General features: G+C 44.0%; 1 protein-coding gene across 4 annotated transcripts in view; it reads left to right on the top strand.

The window, feature by feature from the left end:
• Positions 1-20,216, top strand: part of triob (trio Rho guanine nucleotide exchange factor b) — a 63,402-nt gene that overhangs the window by 23,674 nt on the left and 19,512 nt on the right. For all 4 annotated transcript variants that reach the window (XM_029839220.1, XM_029839217.1, XM_029839219.1 and 1 more), the window contains 29 exons: positions 850-1,042; positions 1,555-1,659; positions 1,780-2,250; positions 2,934-3,056; positions 5,767-5,958; positions 6,779-6,910; positions 7,013-7,243; positions 8,448-8,570; positions 8,730-8,921; positions 9,799-9,968; positions 10,203-10,377; positions 12,027-12,222; positions 12,847-13,013; positions 13,963-14,082; positions 15,077-15,175; positions 15,315-15,407; positions 15,511-15,660; positions 15,748-15,862; positions 16,206-16,321; positions 17,069-17,191; positions 17,548-17,742; positions 17,989-18,104; positions 18,745-18,811; positions 18,910-19,019; positions 19,144-19,213; positions 19,307-19,396; positions 19,528-19,620; positions 19,736-19,847; positions 19,936-20,126. In XM_029839220.1, the coding sequence (XP_029695080.1) occupies positions 850-1,042; positions 1,555-1,659; positions 1,780-2,250; positions 2,934-3,056; positions 5,767-5,958; positions 6,779-6,910; positions 7,013-7,243; positions 8,448-8,570; positions 8,730-8,921; positions 9,799-9,968; positions 10,203-10,377; positions 12,027-12,222; positions 12,847-13,013; positions 13,963-14,082; positions 15,077-15,175; positions 15,315-15,407; positions 15,511-15,660; positions 15,748-15,862; positions 16,206-16,321; positions 17,069-17,191; positions 17,548-17,742; positions 17,989-18,104; positions 18,745-18,811; positions 18,910-19,019; positions 19,144-19,213; positions 19,307-19,396; positions 19,528-19,620; positions 19,736-19,847; positions 19,936-20,126 (4,330 nt within the window). The remainder of the gene's footprint in view (positions 1-849; positions 1,043-1,554; positions 1,660-1,779; positions 2,251-2,933; positions 3,057-5,766; positions 5,959-6,778; positions 6,911-7,012; positions 7,244-8,447; positions 8,571-8,729; positions 8,922-9,798; positions 9,969-10,202; positions 10,378-12,026; positions 12,223-12,846; positions 13,014-13,962; positions 14,083-15,076; positions 15,176-15,314; positions 15,408-15,510; positions 15,661-15,747; positions 15,863-16,205; positions 16,322-17,068; positions 17,192-17,547; positions 17,743-17,988; positions 18,105-18,744; positions 18,812-18,909; positions 19,020-19,143; positions 19,214-19,306; positions 19,397-19,527; positions 19,621-19,735; positions 19,848-19,935; positions 20,127-20,216) is intronic.

Genomic DNA, 20,216 nt, shown 5'->3' with positions numbered 1-20,216 from the left:
TCAGTTAGTGTGCTTTGCATGGCTGTTCCCAGGTTCAGGGAACCATCCATGAATTAAGTAGTGTGATTATTGTCTTTTCAGAGGCGTAAAAGTAGAGGAGTCAATGATTCGTCTGCCCTCAGCATTTTGAACACTATTCTTCCCTGATATTCAAAATAAAAAATTCTGTTCATAATGATGGTTTCAGGAGCATTTCTATGCAGATTAATGGAAAAGAATTGCAGCCCTCCTAAAAGCATCAAAGGTAAAAATCCAGGAGGCAAACTCAGCTTAATCCCTTTCTATCAGCTGCTTCTTCTTCTACTTCTCCTTTGCAGCTTTGATTCCTTTCTCTTCATAATTCTCCTCCCCCCTCTCTCTCGCTCTCCTGCACTCGTTTTTTTGCTCTTATTTTGGAGAGCGATCTGTTTTCAGAGAGGGAGGTCAGAGTGAGTTAGAGCAGGAGGGTCTGTTTCTGTCTCCTCACTAGAGATGTTCAGATTAAAGCCTTTCGCACCAAGAAACAACCTTTTATGGACTCAGTCGGCAGCGGGACTTCTGGTAAGCAGCAGTGGAAATCTCAAATGTTTTGAATATGTTGGGGGCTTTTTTTCCCTTTCTCTTGGATCTTTTGAATTTAAACCCTTTGGTCTTTTTTACAGATTTTTTTATGAACTGTAAAACGATTTGGTTGTTGTAGCCTGGTTTTATGTATTAAGGCGTGTTCAATTTCCAGTCCAGTATGAATGATTAACCAAGCTAATATTGCCTGATCTTTATGAAAAATAGTTTAAACCTTGCTTTTTTTAGCCACACATTGGTGTACTTTTCACCAACAGATGTAACCTCCTGTTTTTTCCCCTCTCTTAGCGAGGAAGTGGCGAGGCATGGCTTCACGGTCATTGTGGACATGCGTGGCTCTAAATGGGACAGCATCAAGCCTTTGCTGAAGATCCTTCAGGAGTCGTTCCCATCTTGCATCCACGTTGCCCTCATCATCAAGCCCGACAACTTCTGGCAGAAGCAGAGGACAAACTTCGGCAGCTCCAAATTTGAATTCGAGGTAGGTGATGGTGAGCAAGCTCAGGTTTAGCTTGCGTCCTTTGGTTCAAACGTTCCAATAAAGTGAAAAGTTTTTGTATTAAAAACCCCTTAAAGCTAATTGTTTTAAGCAGCCTGATTTTGTAGGCTCTGTTCCTTTAAACGAACATCAGTCAAAATTTATCAGCTCTAATTGGACCGCTGCTCTGTCACAGTGTCACTGTTGGGTCCCGTGTGGGCATGCGGCATTGGTATTTTTAGTCCTGACCCGGTTACTATGGAAACAGGATAAATAGGACATGGTGAAGCAGAGTTGGGCTTGGACCAGACACTTAAAGTCTAACAGTGTGATAAGCCGAAGGTCACTGATTTGACTTTGGAAATGGAGTCAGGTTCAAATCGGCTGTTAGGCCTGGAATATCTCTTTCTAATGAACTTTAAAGTTGATGCTGACTGAGACGACTAATAAAAGTGCAGTAATCTCCCAATTTTTCATTTTAAAATTCTTAATCCCACATACCTTCTCTGCGACAGACGGTGATGGTCTCTTTAGAGGGTTTATCCAAAATCGTGGACCCATCACAGCTGACAGCTGACTTTGAGGGCAGCCTGGAATACAACCATGATGACTGGATCGAGGTCTGGAGCTTTCGCTTCTTTAAAAACACAGAAAAGCAGATTTTTTCTTATTTTCCTCAATGTTTACCTAAGCATACCGCCCTCTGCTCTTTAGCATTTATCGTCTATTTTTGGTTTCAGGTGCGGCTGTCCTTTGAGACGTTTGCCAGCGATGCGGCACGTGCGCTGGCACGCCTGGAGGAGCTCCAGGACACGTTGTCCCAGCGTGATCTCCCGCGGGACCTGGAAGGAGCTCGGCGGCTCATGGAGGAACACGCGGCGCTCAAGAAAAGGGCCACGAAAGCATCCGTGGAGGAGCTGGACACGCAGGGGCGACGGCTGCTGCAGAGGCTGCAGGCACAGGCTACGGGAGGAGGCAGCGTTAATGAAAGCGGGTACATTAACCGCCTGGGCGGAGCTAGCGGAGACCCCAACGACCACCATCACGGGTGCCACACGCACGCAGACGCACACAACCTCATCACCAAAGTGAGCAGCTTGTTGGAAAAGCTTCACGGGACTCGGCAAAATCTGCAGCAGCTGTGGCACATGAGGAAGCTGAAGCTGGACCAGTGTTTCCAGCTGCGTCTTTTTGAACAGGACGCAGAGAAGGTTTGAGCTCCAATCTGTTATCTTCCATTTCAACCACAACTGTTTCTCATTTCATCTCTGTCTCCCCCAGTCTACAGTAACTCATACACAGCTATTTTAGGTGCTGAAAACATGCCGCACAGGGGCTGTAAGGATGCTTATTCCTGAATATACTTGTCAGCCAACACATTAGCTTAAGATGTTTTACCTCCATGCAAGATAGATCAGTCAGGTCTTGTGTGTGTACGCTGAAGAGGCTGATGGACTCAGTCTAGCTGCATATATGTAAACAGGGAGTGTGTGATGGCGGTAGGGTCTCTGGGAGGGTGTGATATCTGGAGTTTAAAAGTGAGCTAAGAGTGTTAGGAGCTGTGCAACGGCCTGCTATGGAAGGTGTCAGCTGTAATTAAACACACCTTTTCCTTCCCCCCAAACATGTAGAGCAAGGAGCATAAAAACACCCTCCCTGAGAAAGCAGAGTGGAGCCCACACGTTCTTTTGTTCTAACGTGGAACAGAGGATGTTTAAGAGGACTTGCCTCAAGGGGTCATTGCAAAGACAATTAATAAAATCCGCTGTGAGAATGCAGCAACAAACTCTCCTTCTTTCTTCCTTTTCTCAGCTGTTGATGCAAAGCCTTTTTCTTTTCATTTCAAGGTAATTCCATTAACCTTGGGTGTTTTCTCGCTCCCTCCTGTGTGCAGATGTTCGACTGGATCATGCACAACAAGGGGCTTTTTCTCACGAGTTACACGGAGATCGGGGGGAACCACCAGCACGCTGTCGAGCTGCAGACCCAACACAACCACTTTGCCATGAACTGCATGGTAAGCTGTCGCCTTGTCGCCTGTCTCTGTTGAGCCAAACACTGGCTACATAGTCCCAGGCTGTCATTATTACTGTCATTCAAAGTGGCAGCAAGGCCTGCACTGGCACACACACACAATCATGGCACTCTTCTCTTCCACACCCATTATCTTAAACCATTTCCTTCCTATTCCAGTTTTGACAATTGACCCATAATGCCTCACCGCCCCTCCCAAGACCAGCAACGTGCTGCCCTCTGCTGTACTTTAACAGTTTGTCCTTGGTATAATTTTCCAGTAATTTGAGATACACATTATTATTATTTAAGTTTTCCAGATAAATGAATAAGCTTAAGACTGGCCGTGTAGCTACATTATTATAAAACAGGTTCTATATGTTTTCAACGTTTGGGTCACGGATCAGCTTCAGTGACCACCCAAATCCAGTTGTGTCAACACTGGATGGCTTTGGAATAAAGCAACAACCCAGGAGACAACAGTTGTGCAAATGACACACAAGTTCAGGCTCAGTGTGCGACCACCACCCTCTCCACCCAGTTTTTCCACAGGAAGTAACATTTCCTCTTCCTGTCGCCTGCGCCTCAGATGGAAATCATGGTGTTAGCGTGTCTACGTGCTCTGTTGCTTTGTACATTTGTAATATTTGTTTCTAAGAAACATAAAATTGTGTTTCTTATCCATTTCACTGATCTATTTATTTGGTGATGGCACGTATGTGGCAGCATGATAAAGCTGTGAAACTTAAACCAAAAATAAATGGTCTGGTGGGTGTTTTTGGCTGGCTAAAATAAAGTTTGGGTTTTTTTGCTGGCTCTATTCACGGCAGTTCACTCATCCTACAACGTTCTTCTTGGTTCCCAAACTGGGGATGTGTTATTTACCGCAAACGCTCTTAGAGAATGGTTTTCAGCTTTAGCAAAGCAAGAATCCACTCATTACATTGTGTTCAGAACCGCTCTTTCTTGAATTTAAACTGTAAAAATAGAAAAAGATCTGAGCTGAAATCTGCAGAAATAGGCTTCCACTAAACACACTAAACACTGTCAACCGTTTGTTAATGTAGCCGATACACAGAGTACTTTATGCTTTCTTCTTGCTTCTAGGGAAACATCTGCTGCATGTTAAACGTGATTTCATAAAACAAAGTTGAAGCTCAGTGTAAAGGCTCCAATTATGGAGCCCAAAGAAATAAAACAGGGAACACCAGGCACCGTCAAGTGGGGCTGAAGAAAACTAATTTAGAATAAGGTTGTTTACATGCACTGGAGAACAATATTGATATTGATATATCTGCTGCATACAGGACTTTAAGTTAAACTCTTCCCTCGGCTGTGACAGATGTTCCTGTTCTACTGGCTCAGAATGAGATGAATCTGGTCAAGACTTAGTTTTCATTCTCCAGAGATTCATTGATCTCCAGGGTCGACAATGTTGTCTTACTGATCCTGTCTCTCTCACACACACACTTACACACTCCTCAGCAGGTTTGAATTAGGGATACCTTCTCCCAGTCTACCCCTTCCATCTTATTTTAAGACTTTACCACCCAGTGAGTTGGAGCCTCTGTTATTAAATCTTAATTCATGATGTCCAACAGATGGCTTCAACATCTTCACCAATTAGTCGTAACTGTTTGAAGGTTGTTTCTGCTTATGATGTGCCACTATGGCACGCCATAATGCAAGTATGAATGATGGAACGGCACCTTAGATCACTTTGTTTGGGTCTGTAATAGGATTATTCTGCCACCACTGTGCACCGCCATTCCTGCATGCATCACAACTTACCTACTGCTGTGTATCCGAGAGCTGATGCACCCCCTTGATTTCTCAATTCTGACCCTTCCCCAGTCTCATTGTCCTTGAAGTAAACTCCCACCTGCCCAGGAGGATTTGATCCCTCAAATGCCAAGATTTCCCTGCATTTTGGCCAGTGCCTGGAGCATCATCCCCTTTGTTTGCTCGGAAAAATACCACTCCTTCAAACTAAGCTAAATCTGTTCAGTTTTAAAAGCCTAAATACAGAAAAAAAGGACACCATCTGTGTCTGGGACTTTGATGACACCACGTAATTTGTATTGCGAGAATCACCCTTCCCTGAGCTGTGCCTCCGTTTGATGGCCTCTGTTTTGTTCGTCTTTTTCCCAGTTCTGGTTTTAACAAGTAAACTAAGAGCCATAATAGGCTCCCAGAGCAGTAATTGAATAGAATAATAACAGACTGTTAACACAGTTGTTAATTAGCATTTGCTGGTCCGTGCCTATCTGCACAGAACAGCTTGGAGCCCATATATTAAGAAATATGCCGTACATGTTGTTATTCGTGAGGTATGCCTCATAAAACCAATGACTTTTTAACATCCACCAGGTTAAATGAATGCGTGTGTTTATGTGCGAGGTGGAGGTGAAGCCGAGGTCCAGCATGTTTGCATATATTGACTCCTGTTCCCTCCAGTATTACTCACCGTGCACGATAAGCTAATTGCCGTTGTTTTACTTCACGAGCACATTTTCGCTGTTTAATGAAAATGAAATAAACACCGCGTCCAACAATGCGCGGTAAAACACTCTTTCAGCGTTCCTCGGTGCTGCAACGTTTGGAATTTAATCACTGGTTTCGAGTGTTTAGTTAACAAGTTTGTCTCTGCTTGCAGAAATTTGTTGGCTGTTAAGTAATTTAATGGTGTGTGTTTGTCTTTCTGTTCGGCCCAGAATGTGTACGTGAACATCAACCGGATCATGTCAGTCGGGAACCGGCTCCTGGAGTCGGGCCATTACGCCTCGCAGCAGATCCAGCAGATCTCCGGGCAGCTGGAGCAGGAGTGGAAGGCCTTCGCTGCGGCGCTGGATGAACGCAGCACGCTGCTGGAGATGTCCGCCAGCTTCCACCAGAAAGCGGACCAGGTACCAGCAGAAACATCCGGCTTTTACTATAAAGTCAAGGCCCCAATTACACACGTCTGCACGGAATCAGATGTCACAATAAATGTTTAGTCTTCCTTTATTTATATGCACGAACCCATCTATAATGTCTACATGTAATTTGGCTGCATGCATAAACAGGATGAACTAAAAATACTGTTGTTAACTTGAGGCTTTAAACAGAGACGCAGTCCTGCGTCTTCATTTACTGTAGGTTGGAGTTGATGTATGCTTTGATTTCTTTTTCATTTGAAGAAACATTTCAATGATCAACACATTGTGCTGCTGATGGCCATATTTGTTTCAGCTGCTCCCTACGCCCAGTGCTCCCGTTTTTCCACGGTTATCGATCATGACTTGATAGTTTGCGGTCGTTTCTTGCCCGGTGAAGCATCGCGGAGGCAAGGCAATGTTTTGTATCTCATTTATAACAAACAGGGTTCTGCTCCTGCTTCAAATTGATGAGGGAAGGCCTCGTTCCATAGCAGAATAGTTTTAAGTTCTGCAGCTGCTCTGCTCTTTCATCTTCTCGTTGTTCACCCTGAGCCTCGCTCAGACCTTCGTGTCAGATTTCCTGCTTCCAGACTCAGCAGTTTTGATGCCAAATCAACTTTTAGAGCTTGTTTTTTTAGCTGTGGTGTGAGCACACCTGTGGAACTGAACTCTTGTACTCAAGTGGACGTTTATAATAGCTTGATTGTGGCTAATATTGTTGCATTTGTAATTCAAACGGCCACATGGCTCACTGCTCGTGTGCTGCTCCAAGCCTGCTATATACGCTGTATGTGCATTCCTTCCACAGTACATGGGGAAAGTGGAACCGTGGTGTAAAGCCTGTGGTGAAGGAGAGCTGCCCTCTGAACTCCAGGATCTGGAAGACACAATCCACCATCATCAGGGGCTTTATGAGCACATCACCACTGCTTACTCTGAGGTCAGCACACACATTCACACACATTGTAGAGAAAAGAAAGTGGGAAATAAAATCGTTCTTATTTCCACGAGGATCATTTTTGCCTTTACCTGACCTCGACAGGTAAGCCAGGATGGGAAGTCACTCTTGGACAAGCTGCAGCGCCCTTTGACCCCAGGGAGCGCTGATTCCTTGATGGCCTCTGCCAACTACTCCAAGGCCGTGCATCACGTCTTAGACATCATCCACGAGGTGCTGCACCACCAGAGGCAGCTGGAAAACATCTGGCAGCATCGCAAAGTCCGCCTGCACCAACGGCTGCAACTGTGTGTTTTTCAGCAGGATGTGCAGCAGGTAAGACACAAAATTACACCTGCAGAACACCTGTTCATGGACAACTTCAAAGTCAGAGAGACATATATTTTTTCCCTTGAATTGCTTTTATTTTGGTGCTAACATTAAATTTGGTACTTTAGAAACAGACCTTCAAAATGTCCCATTGCATTTAGTTTAGACATTTAAAAAAGGCATTTATAACCAAGAACATGCAAGTTGTTAATCGTTAAACATTTGGAAACTGTGAGGCAGTAATTGTCTCAGAGGGTGGATGTTTAATACGTGCATACAAACTCAAAATCAGCCACATTTTACGCCTGTATTTTAAAGGCTGAGGTCCAAAGAGTGCATATCCTGTAAACAGCTTTTGACGTGGCAGTAAAATCAGCAAAGCCTTTGTTTTCTCCTCCTGGGTCTTCATGGTTAGAGACTCCGTCTCGCTGTGACTGTCTGAGTCGCTGCTCTTAGATCAGAGCTATTCACCTGGTATATAGAGTTGCCTCTGTCCACCCTTTGGGTACAACCTCCTCTCTCTCGCTCTATGACTGTGTGTGTGCGTGTGTCTGTGTGTGTGTCTCTCTCTCTCTCTCTCTCTCTCTCTCTCTCTCTTTCTGTCTCTCTCTTTCCTCCTCTGTGTGTTGGGACTTATGAGCTGATGTCTTCCTCCTCTCTTATACCCTCTTTGATTTTATTTTCTCATGGTAGTGGTTTCCATGGTGATGCAATTACTGCCACATAAAGTGTCGAGGCCAGTGTGCACTTGTTAATAAGTAATTGTGCCATCAAACATATTCTTTCAGAGACATCAAAAGGATCATAAAAATCCTTTTCACTGCTCCACAGACAAATACAACAGGAGGTTTAACCAAATGTTTAATAGATAATACGATATGTATAACTAAGACTTATAGCAGATTTTATTCGTAGTCAAAATACAACAGCGCCATGGCATTCCTATAAAGTGGAACCAAATTGTCCACACGTTTAATTTAAGCATGAGAGACAAAACATTTTTTAAATGTGTGCTTCATCAGGGAGTTGAAGGACAGATAAAGGGGTATCATCAACTTGTCTAATTATTCTTGCAAGGAAAGTACAGCCAACAAGCAAAATGCGCCATCTAATGTTGTAATTGAGTATTGCATGTTGCACGGTTTAATATTGTAAATTTGGTGTGTGTGTGTGTGTGTGTGTGTGTGTGTGTGTGTGTGTGTGTGCAAAGGTACTGGACTGGATAGAAAACCACGGAGAAGCCTTCCTAAGCAAACACACTGGTGTTGGCAAGTCTCTGCACAGAGCCAGAGCTCTGCAGAAGAGGCATGAGGATTTTGAAGAGGTTGCACAGGTGAGATTTAAATTTTGGCAAACTTTATGTTGTGACATGATTTCTTGAACATATTAATGAAAAATCCTTACATTAGCACATTAATGGGATTTGTTTCATGACTCCAAGAAATCCACCATCACTTTGTGATGCTCTTTCTAAACTTACTTAACACTTCAGAACACCTACACTAATGCTGACAAACTGCTGGAAGCCGCAGAGCAGCTGGCTCAGACCGGCGAATGTGATCCAGAGGAAATTTACCAGGCTGCCCACCAGCTGGAAGATCGCATCCAGGACTTCGTACGACGTGTCGAGCAGAGAAAAGTCCTGTTGGACATGTCTGTCGCCTTCCACACGCATGTCAAAGAGGTGTGTAGGTCTCCTTTTCTTACAATATTTAGCCAGTTTTTCCTTTGATTGTGAAGGCTCACAGAACTAACCTAAAATCAAAGTACAGCAGGGACATTGATTTATTGATGAGATGTCATCTTTTGGTCTAGTCACAACCGGATTAATCATCTGTTACTCCAACTGTAATGGTGGTAATAAAGCAAATGATGGAAATATCTGCACCTAAAACCCTCCAATGTTCCCTCAATATTTGTCAAAATGAGCCCATCAATAGGGTAAAGTTGTGCCCTCTGTGGTTTTTCAATACAATCCCCTCCCATGGAGAGTCGGAGCCACAGTGTTATTATTGAAACTAGTCTAGTCCATATGGACTAATCTCCCCATCCCATCTGTCCAGTCAACACTGTTGCAGGTTGCTATGACTGGACCTCTGACTGTACTGTTATAAACATTTTGTCCTGTCAAGGGACATAATTATTAATATATTACCCCAAAAAATAAATATGAAATGCTTAAAAGCACACAAAAAACCACAAGACTGTATCAGAAATGCATAGATCAGCTATAATATAATTGGCCTTAAAAAGCTTATAAGGTGGCATTTATCAGTCTGAAATGGGAGGATGTAGGACAAACATTGGGTGCCAGGGTCTCTCTCCTGCAGCCTTGATCATGTGCCAGGGCTTTACTTGAGCCACTTTACCCAGATGGCTAATCTGTTACAAAGATGACCATTCACAAATCACCAGCTTTGAACAAAACCAGCTGGGCTCCATTTCCATCGCCCATCTTCTGGTTGTTCAGCTTGAGCCCTCCCTGATTGTTCTCTGCTCTTCGAGCGGTCTGCAGGCGTGACGCGTCCCTAACTGACCCCCTCTTACCTGGTCACGTTTAGCTGTGGACGTGGCTGGAGGAGTTGCAGAAGGAATTGCTAGATGACGTATACGCAGAATCCGTGGAGGCTGTTCAGGACCTGATCAAACGCTTCGGCCAGCAGCAGCAGACCACCCTGCAGGCTACTGTCAATGTCATCAAAGAGGGAGAGGACCTTATCCAACAGCTCAGGTGAGAACTACCACTTCTTTCATAATATGTTAGGAGAATTATAAATCCAAGTTAAATAAATTCTACAAAAGTACCAGCGGTAGGTAGGTAGCTGACACCCCTGTGGCCAATTCAGAAGTAAAGTAAAGTGATAGAAACCTTTTGAGTAGGATAGATATGATAGATATCTCCAATTGCCTGTAAATACGCAGCCTCATCTGAACTCACCTTTAAATCATCTGTATTTTCCCACAGAGACTCGGCTATCTCAAGCAACAAAACTCCCCATAACAGCTCCATGGCCCACATCGAGAGTGTGCTGCAGCAGCTGGACGAGGCTCAGGGCCAGATGGAGGAACTGTTTCAGGAAAGGAAGATCAAACTGGAGCTCTTTCTGCAGCTGCGCATCTTCGAGAGGGACGCCATCGATGTGAGTGGTCTGGATGTGGAGGCTCGGCGCCTGAGAGATGCTCTCCTGTCGGTTCATTCGGGTTAAACGCAGAGAAAATACATTTCACCCCGCATGTGTGATGTTTTTATTGAGACATGAAATTTGTGATGTTTTCCTCCTTTTGCTGACGGAGGAGATGAGAGCTAAAAGCTGTGAGCTGATAATTATCAGGCTAGTGTTGCACTGATAACAGTAACAGACTCGATGAGGGAAAACACGTGTTCCAGGAATAGTCACTACATCACTTCACTGATGTATTTTTGGCAGTGCTACCGACACGAGTCTTAGGCTGTTTTCAAATATGGTCCAGGCTAGCTTGTAAAAATTCAGAAGTCCGTTTATTTACAGAACTTATTTTGCCGATTTCCGAGCTATACAGAAATTTCATTTCATGATCACTCACACGTTGCTGTTTTTAACTTGAAATCTATAAAATGAGACATATGTTTGAGCAGGACTTATATGTGTTGCACACTGGAGAGCAGATGTCTCACTTTAGCCGTGCGTGTCAAGGAAAGCGGCGGTGGATCTGTTAAATACACCCACAAAGACAGAGGATTAATACTGTATCAGCATGAAGAGGGCTGTAGGAGGCATTTGTTTTGCTCCACTCCCGGCCCTCACACAGACAGGCACATGCACTCTGACACTCCCTCCTGGCTGGAAGAAGCGATGGGTGTGTGTCGGAGGTGAGGCACACTCCTGTCCCGCGAATGGACTCGACAGTCGAGGGGAAAAGTCGGGGGGAAATTGTAGAGTTACTTACTCACGCTGGACAGTTCTGACAGCAAAGGCAACTGAGGGAAATGCTTTTTGTCCGCGCGGAAGGTATTTTACTCAATTGCATGAGGAGAAGAGGGCAGAGTTTAAAAGGGAGCTCGGTAAGTCACAGTTGTTTTGTCTTTCCAGTATATTAAAATAAAAAGCACACAGAGGCAGGAGAATGCCTGTGGGGGGGTCGAATTTGTTTTCAAGCTCAAATATATCTCGAAACGGCACTGCTCACACTGAAATTCAACTTCCCTCAATGCCAGCCGCGAAGTAAAAACAGGGAAATGAAACGGTTTGTGATAGATGATGCTCCAGAAATGGATGGATCAAAGAGTGTCTGGAAATATGCGTGTCTGTAGCAACAAAACTCAGCAATGGCTCTCAATGCTGAATCAAGCTCTGTATTACACAGCAACAGATTTGATAGTTGCACATCTTCCACTGTAGCAGGTGTGAAAGTCCTATAAGTGACGAAGGACTGAGCTGCTGTCAGATATTATGATTGAAAACAGGGCAGGCAGACAGTGCAGAATGCTGCCAGGTTGAAGCTCTGCCTACCATCATGATTCAGACTGCGTGGGCATGCGCAACTGCTCCAGCAGCTATGCCTCACCGCTATAGTATGTTATCAGTCGCCGTAATAATCAGCTCAGGCTGTAGGTTTATCGTGATCCAACGGGGCTGGCTCGGAATCAAGCAATATTCAAGCTGACCATAAAATTACAGGGATAAGAGAATGTTTTTCTATTTTTACTTTCCAGCAAGTCCTGGTGCAACAGTTGTTGCAAGGGTTTGTAATAACCCGGAGCAAAAGCTCACTTCGGTGTTTTTGTCCAAATCAAATGTGTCCTCCTCAGATCATCTCTGACCTGGAGTCATGGAACGAGGAGCTCTCCCAGCAGATGAGTGACTTCGACACCGAGGATCTGACGCTGGCGGAGCAGAGGCTGCAGCACCACGCAGACAAGGCGCTCACCATGAACAACCTGACCTACGACGTCATCCACCAGGGCCAAGAGCTGCTGCAGTACGTGACCGAGGTCCAGGCGTCTGGTGAGTGAGGAAAAGAGGTCAAAGAAAGTACAAACAAGCAACAGGTCCTGAACATGCCTTATGGAGTTGTCTTTGTACGTTCCCTTAGGGATTATCACACTGCAGACCATGTTGATGCAATAATCTTTGCCTCCAGTTTTTCTCTTTCTCTGTTGCGTGTTTAATATGAAGCATTTTACTACAGTGCAGTATGATTCCAGTGTAGATTTGTTGAGTGCAGAACCAGAAATCATCATTCTGTTTGATTTACTGTTGCTGGAAATACAAATTGTTCTGATAAAGCAAAGGGTTGGATACCTTCAAACCCATTATTCAGCACCAACAGTGAAAAACAGAAAAAAAAGTTTGACAATACACTGCATTGCTGTGTTCTTTAATGGAATTACAGGAGCTGAGCTGATTAGCCACAACCCAAATCAGCTTTTAGATACCTTCTATTTTTCTTTGTCTTTATCTCAGCACCAGGCTGCATTAGAGAGGCGTCTGTGCATGTGATCACCAGGAAATAAACGTTTTTGGACTTCTGTTGAAGAGCAACAGGCTAAACTGAGAAAATCACAGATATTCTCATAGAAAAATGTAAAATAAATTGCGATGTCTATATGATAAAATGCTGTGTGGCAGGTGTGGAGCTGCTGTGCGACAGAGATGTGGACATGGCCACACGGGTCCAGGACCTGCTGGAGTTCCTCCACGAGAAGCAGCAGGAGCTGGACCTGGCGGCGGAGCAGCACAGGAGACACTTGGAACAGTGTGTCCAACTGAGACACCTCCAGGCAGAAGTCAAACAGGTAATTTTGAGGGAATGGGACAAAGAAAGCACTGAAAGATGGCTTTTTGAAGCACCACAAACCAAACTGCTTTACACATTTTTTTAACGCCACTGCTATTCAGACACAAACACATGTCCTTGGAGAGCCGCTCCTGTAATTTGCTGCCACAGTTTTCCAGGAGAGTGTTGAAAGACTAAAGGGCAAGAGTGTGTCTGTACATGACCTTGGGCAGACAAGTCCTCCAGTGTCAGTAATTAGTTCTTTCTTTGAACAGAGAGACTTTGACTTGTGATTTTGTTTCATCGCCGCTCACTGAAAGTTGGCCCGTTTTGTATTTGTCAAAGCTAAATCTAAAGCTAAAGCTAAAACTAAATCCTCAATTCAAAATTTGTGCCCAGAGAGAATTGCAGCAAATCCATTTCAGTTGACGAACTCCACAGTGGTCATGTGACTGTAAGGAGGAATCCAGGCAGAAATTTGTTCAGGCGCAAACGCTCTCATCATAAACGTTGAGCGTCTAAGGATAATTCAGGCTCAGGCCAGACATTACGTCACTGTAGTTGCTGGTTTGAACGTGTTTTAGTTTGGCTGCAGATGTTATTTATTGGCTCCCTTTTCAACGTGTTTGTGTCCAAAATGAAGGAAGTATTTCTTTATAACAGGCCAAAAAAAAAAGCTTTGTTGACCTTGCCGGAGCTCCGTTGCATCATCAGATGTATAGGCAGGAGCCACCTTAAGCTTCCCTGATTACCTCCCCTGGAGATGTGCACGCTGAGTCAGACGGACTCGGAGTCATCCGACAGACTGTGTTTAACATGCTTTTCTTGCACAAGTGGGCCAACGAAGCAATTATCGAGCTGCACCCACAGTGTGTGCGGCAGTTCGAAAGATCATATGAAAAAGCGAGCAGACCCAGGGGGAATAAGACATCGTAACGTGAATAACATGATATGTCTGTGTGTTCCAGGTGCTGGGATGGATCCGGAATGGCGAGTCCATGCTGAACGCTGGTCTGATCACAGCCAGCTCGTTACAGGAAGCTGAACAGCTGCAGAAGGAACATGAACAATTTCAGCATGCAATAGAGGTAAAAGGACATTTCCTGAGGGTTTTCCTCTGCTCCCTGTTCCATCTGCTATTGATAAAGAATATCAATAAGTCTACAAATAGCTAGATTATACACAAAAAATAAGTCAGTTCCAACTGTCTTTCATTTTAAATGTCAATTTAATCTATCCTATTAAATTTTCAATCATCCATGTCTTTCGAGGGAGAGTTGTCCCAATATTCATTATTAATCTTTATCGATTATTACCACAATTAACAAATGAAAAGGAAAGTTTTGGTCGGGGCGGTACCAGAAAATGCTGAAAGATTCCTTTTTTTTTTCTTTTACCACTTTTTTTTCTTTTACCAATGCAGCAAAATTGTATTCAGATGAGAAAAGCTTTTTCTCATCTTTTCAACATGAGAAAAGCTTTCTTTCTTCCAACCCTTTTGCCCTCCTGAAAGTCCTCTGGGTTCACAAGTCAGCCCTTCCTTCCCCTTTGCTCACTATTAGCACATGAAATGGAATTTTGAAGAATAATATCTCTGGCTTTCTCGCCTCCCTCCTCCTCACTCGTGTGTTTCCTGTCAAGCCTTTTGCGGTGCATGTTGCAGCTCTGCACCTCACCCACTTCTGCAGAACACAAATACACAAAGACGAACACTCGTGAACATCCATGTTGGTTATTGGTTATTGCTCGTGCCAGAGATTTTAACCGCAGAGGCTGTAAAAGTAGCTCATGAGTGAAACTTTAATAAGCTATATAGGAATGTTCTTGGTCATTTTTTACCGGAATACTTTGATAGTTTGATAGTTTCTCTCTCTGCAGAGTGATCACACCCAGAACTTTATCCCAGAAGAAATCTGTAATCTCGTAGACTTTTATTTATGTGGACTTCTGTTTAGCGCTCCATGAATTATCCTGCAGGGCTTACAGAACCCCCAGGTCTCTATTGTTGCAGCAATCACGGTGATTTGTGGGCTGATATACCTCTTGAAATACATTATTTTTATGGCCTCATCCCATATGCAGAAAACTCATCAGAGCGCGCTGCAGGTGCAGCAGAAGGCCGAGACCTTACTCCAGGCAAACCACTATGACATGGACATGATCAGGGACTGTGCAGAAAAGGTATTTCTTTCTCGCAATTTCAAAAATTCATGAATAATAATCGGCCTCACACGCAGGTAGAAGGTAGATGTTTTGAAATAACACTGTGTGTGTGCGTGTGTGTGTGTGTGTGTGCGTGTGTCTGTGTGTGTGTGTTTAGGTGGCAGACCACTGGCAGCAGCTCATGCTGAAAATGGAAGACCGACTCAAGCTGGTCAACGCTTCTGTGGCCTTCTACAAAACCTCCGAACAGGTACTTTTTTTTATGCTTGCATAAATTACACGTAGATTCACAGGTTAGATTATAATCAGCTTTTGGGGGCGCTACGTTTACAATGGATGTAAATATGTGACAGGTTTGCAGTGTGTTGGAAAGCCTGGAGCAGGAGTACAAGAGAGAAGAGGACTGGTGTGGTGGCGCTGATAAACTAGGCCCCAACAGCGAGTCCGACCACGTCACTCCCATGATCAGCAAACATCTGGAGCAGAAAGAGGCCTTTCTCAAGGTAATGTCCGTCATTACGCTCGGTTTTCAGTTTTATCCGAAGAAAAATGTCATTATTCAGATGTGCTCTTGTTTTTCACTCTCGCAGGCGTGCACGCTAGCCCGGCGGAATGCTGACGTCTTCTTGAAGTACCTGCACAGAAACAGTGTCAATATGCCCGGCATGCTGTCCCACGTCAAAGCTCCAGAGACTCAGGTTAAGAGTAAGTTGACAGCACAGTTAAGGCCTGCATCATTTCTGCATCTAGTCTATATCAAGACGTTCGCTGGGTATGTTCATAAGGTATGACGTCTACACCCTATGCGACTGCTCTTAATTGCCTTCAACAACAGCCAGTGACCATAGGAAGAAATACAGCAGGAAACCGCTTCGTGTTCCTGAAACCAGTTCTGCCTGTACATAATCCTTATCCCAACTGTGGCAATTAGAGGCAGAAACATTAATCGTGGGACTCGAGCAGTTTTCCTTCTGAGTGGAAAATACTATTGAAGCACTATTTATCCGGCTGCTGGACGCAACTGTAGCTAACATTATGTTTTCCTCAGATATCTTGAACGAGCTGCTCCAGAGAGAGAACCGAGTCCTTCACTTCTGGACAATGAGGAAGAGGAGGCTGGACCAGTGTCAGCAATATGTCGTATTTGAACGCAGCGCCAAACAGGTATGTATATTTAGGGATCTGAATCTTCAAACATGTGCGCTCTTTGAATCAGGTTGTCGCCATTTCCCCCTTTGCATTTTAACGTTCATTTTGAATTTTTGTCATTTTCTAATTGGTCAGCTCTGGTTTTCAACCCTGTGTTAAACATTTCAGCCACTGGAATTTTTACAGAAACACTCCTCCAGTGTCAACTTGTTTATTGTATATTGTTTAACTGGTTACTCAAGCTTTACTAGTGGAAAAATCAAAATTTAATTGTTGTCTGGCTCCCTCGTGTGGTGTTAAAGCAGAACAACACCTATGAAAGTCCTGCACTAATTAAAATCACTTTTATTTTTCTTTACTCACTCCTTGTCTCTTTAAGGCTGCATTGATTTTATATACTTGTCCAAGCTTTTTTTTCTTCAAGTCTCATAGTTTGCGCCTAGTGGTAATAGAGCCTATATTATATTATTATGAACTTCAACCAAAATTTTAAAACTGAATGATGGGAGTTCAAATGTAGCATTATGATAGGTTCAAGTTATATAGCGGATTGTCTGCTAGCTTAAATCTGTAATATACAGTATGTCCTAAACTGTTTACCATATGTAGATATTTGATGTCTCCTGTAAAGATTTTTTTGTTATCCAGCAGCTTCTGTGCTGCAGCTAATCAAAATTCGTTCATATATTTCATGGATTTTTGCCAAAGCACAAAGTCTGGCAGTGTGGATGTTGTCATGTGTTTTTTTGGTTGTTTCCTCAGGCTCTGGAGTGGATCCATGACACTGGGGAGTTTTACTTGTCCACACACACATCCACTGGCTCCAGCATTCATCACACACAAGAGCTGCTGAAGGAGCATGAGGACTTCCAGATCACAGCAAAGGTACGCATGGTGTGCATTTGGTTATTTGTACAGCTTAGAAATTAGTTTGAAATTAATGACGGAAAGGTGCAACAAGTGCATTTGTGTTGTCCCCTCGGCGGTGGTGCTGTCAGGGTGTTTGTGCAGCCCTGTGCTGCAGTGTGAGGCCCATTCCCAGGGCGCTGTATTGTCCTCGTTTCTCACTGCTGTGTCACTGTTATTGTGTCAAAGCACAAGCTTTTGTCCATTATCAAACACACTGATTCCCAACTCCCTCTCTCTCCCTCTCTCTTTCACTGTCATGTCTACCCCTCTCTTCCTTTGTGGCCATTACGCTTCTCTTTTTTCCCCCTCTTTTAATGTTCCTCTGTTGACAGCAAACCAAAGAGCGAGTAAAGCTGTTGATCCAGCTGGCAGATGGGTTTTGTGACAAGGGGCACGCCCATGCACTGGAAATAAAGAAATGGGTGTCTTCTGTGGACAAGCGCTACCGGGACTTCTCTCTCCGCATGGACAAATACCGTACCTGCCTGGAAACTGCGCTCGGCATATCATCCGACTCCAACAAGGCTGTGAGTGCAGAATACTGATGTCAGCTCCAGTCTTTTCTGTTTTGTCTCTATTCTCTATGCTCGTTTATGGCTAATGAAAACCTATTTGAAAAAAAATTCCCAGCTAATATTATTCATTAACTTCAGCTGATGTTGAATCACCACGCAGCCATTTTGAAAGTACAATTTCAAACAGCAAAACTGATGTCAGGGTGTTCACCATATGTGTCACACGCAACACAATCGTCTCTGTCTCCTTTTTTTTAGAGCAAAGAGCTCCAGCTGGATATAATCCCAGCCAGCGCTCCGGGCTCAGAGGTCAAACTCCGGGATGCTGCCCATGACCTCAATGAGGAGAAGAGGAAGTCGGCACGGAGGAAGGAGTAAGCTCTGATGGTGGTGGCTCAGCATTGCTACGAACCTCTGCTGCGATGTTGAGCTCTGAATAATGACAACATGCGCTAATACTGCTGTAATCCAATCACTGGCCTACCTTCCCTAAAGGTGGTGTGATTTTTTTTTTTTTTTTTTTGCCTCCAGTGGTACCGTGGGAGGATTTCGATGATTGGAAAGATCAGATCTGATGTGTTTACGTGCACTTCAGAAATGGGATAATTGGAAAATCCTGGTCGACATTGAGTCTCTTGGAGTACTACATATGTAGTCACATCAGAGTTCCCGCTATTCTCAAGACATCCATTCTTGTCTTGTTGGACATGGTGATGCATACGATGTTAGTGCTACCTGTCCTGAAAAATAGGTTACACGCTGCTGCTGTCATTTGTTTATATGCCATGAAAACGTACCTCAGGCATCTGCCCATATGCGTGCACGTAGAATTCGAGGTATTGGGGAGAAACCTAGATGTATTAATCTGAATCATTGTTAAAGATTAATCTGATTTCTCTGAATCAGATAATGATCAGATTATTATGGTAAACTGGAGTGAATCTGGGCCATTTGACCTGTTTCTATGTTTACCATGTTTAAGTCTGTTTTTTCCCTTGTTGCGATGCTTTTTAGATTCATAATGGCGGAGCTGATTCAAACAGAAAAAGCCTACGTCAGGGACCTAAGGGAGTGTTTGGATGTGAGTCTACACACACACACATATTGGCACACATCTGGAGATTACTAACACATGTATAAATGCACTAAATCCACTTTCTCTGTTGAATCATTCTACAGACGTACCTGTGGGAGATGACCAGTGGTGTGGAGGAGATTCCCGCCGGAATTGTCAACAAAGAGCACATCATCTTTGGGAACATGCAGGACCTCTACGAGTTCCACCACAAGTCAGTCCAGATGCTGCTTCTGTAACACTGTTTCCGACGAATTACCACCTTTTCTCAAGTGCTGTTCTTTAATCCCCAGCGTTTTGAATGCTCATTACTAAAATGTTGTGTTTGATATATTCAGCATCTTCCTGAAGGAGTTGGAGAAGTATGAGCAACTTCCAGAAGATGTCGGCCATTGTTTTGTCACTTGGGTAAACAAACTTTGTTTTTTTTAAGATTGTTTTCCCTCTACACTACTTATACTAAATTGAACTCTATCTTTAAAACTGATTTTTCTTCTTCAGGCTGATAAGTTCCAGATGTACGTCAGTTACTGTAAGAACAAACCCGACTCCACGCAGCTCATCCTCGAACATGCCGGAGCATACTTCGATGTGAGTTACAGCCTGGTTTACCTTTCCCAATCTTACCTTGTGGTGACTGATTCTATAATGCGGGAGTATCACCAACAGTGACATGAGTTCCTTTGCTAAGATGTGCATCTTCTCCCTGTTTTGCCTCGCAGGAAATCCAGCAAAGACATCGCCTTGCTAACTCCATCTCCTCTTACCTGATCAAACCAGTGCAGAGAATCACAAAGTACCAGCTGCTTCTCAAGGTACAGCTTGAATTTAAATGCATGGAAACGGCTTTTAGCGTATAGCAGGTGCAAAAGCTTCATAAAAGGTGGACGCGCCGATCGTTAAAATGCTGTTTGCATCTGTCTCATGCAGGAGCTGCTGACATGCTGCGAGGAGGGAAAAGGTGAGATCAAGGACGGACTGGAAGTGATGCTCAGCGTCCCTAAGAAAGCCAACGACGCCATGCACCTGTCTATGCTGGAGGGTGAGGTCACAAGCAGCACAAAGGTGCTTTTACACGGCTGCAGACGCAACTAAACCACTTGTTCCTTCCTCTTCCTGCAACATTTTAGGGTTTGATGGAAACATTGACTCCCAGGGAGAGCTGATACTTCAGGAATCCTTCCAGGTCTGGGATCCTAAGACTCTGATCCGAAAGGGTCGGGACCGGCACCTCTTCCTGTTTGAGATGTCTCTGGTGTTAAGCAAAGAAGTCAAAGATTCCAACGGGCGCAGCAAATACCTGTACAAGAGCAAGCTGTTTGTAAGTAATCAGGCACTTGTTTTTGTTCTATTATCGTGGCTAAAAAGTCGGTCCATGAACATTAAAACACCAAAATATGAGAAAAGAGCT

The sequence above is a fragment of the Takifugu rubripes genome, chromosome 7 (genome assembly GCF_901000725.2).
Source record: "Takifugu rubripes chromosome 7, fTakRub1.2, whole genome shotgun sequence".
Taxonomy (NCBI): Eukaryota; Metazoa; Chordata; class Actinopteri; order Tetraodontiformes; family Tetraodontidae; genus Takifugu; species Takifugu rubripes.
The sequence above is the reverse complement of the archived record's forward strand: the minus strand, read 5'-3'. Positions and strand labels throughout refer to the sequence as shown.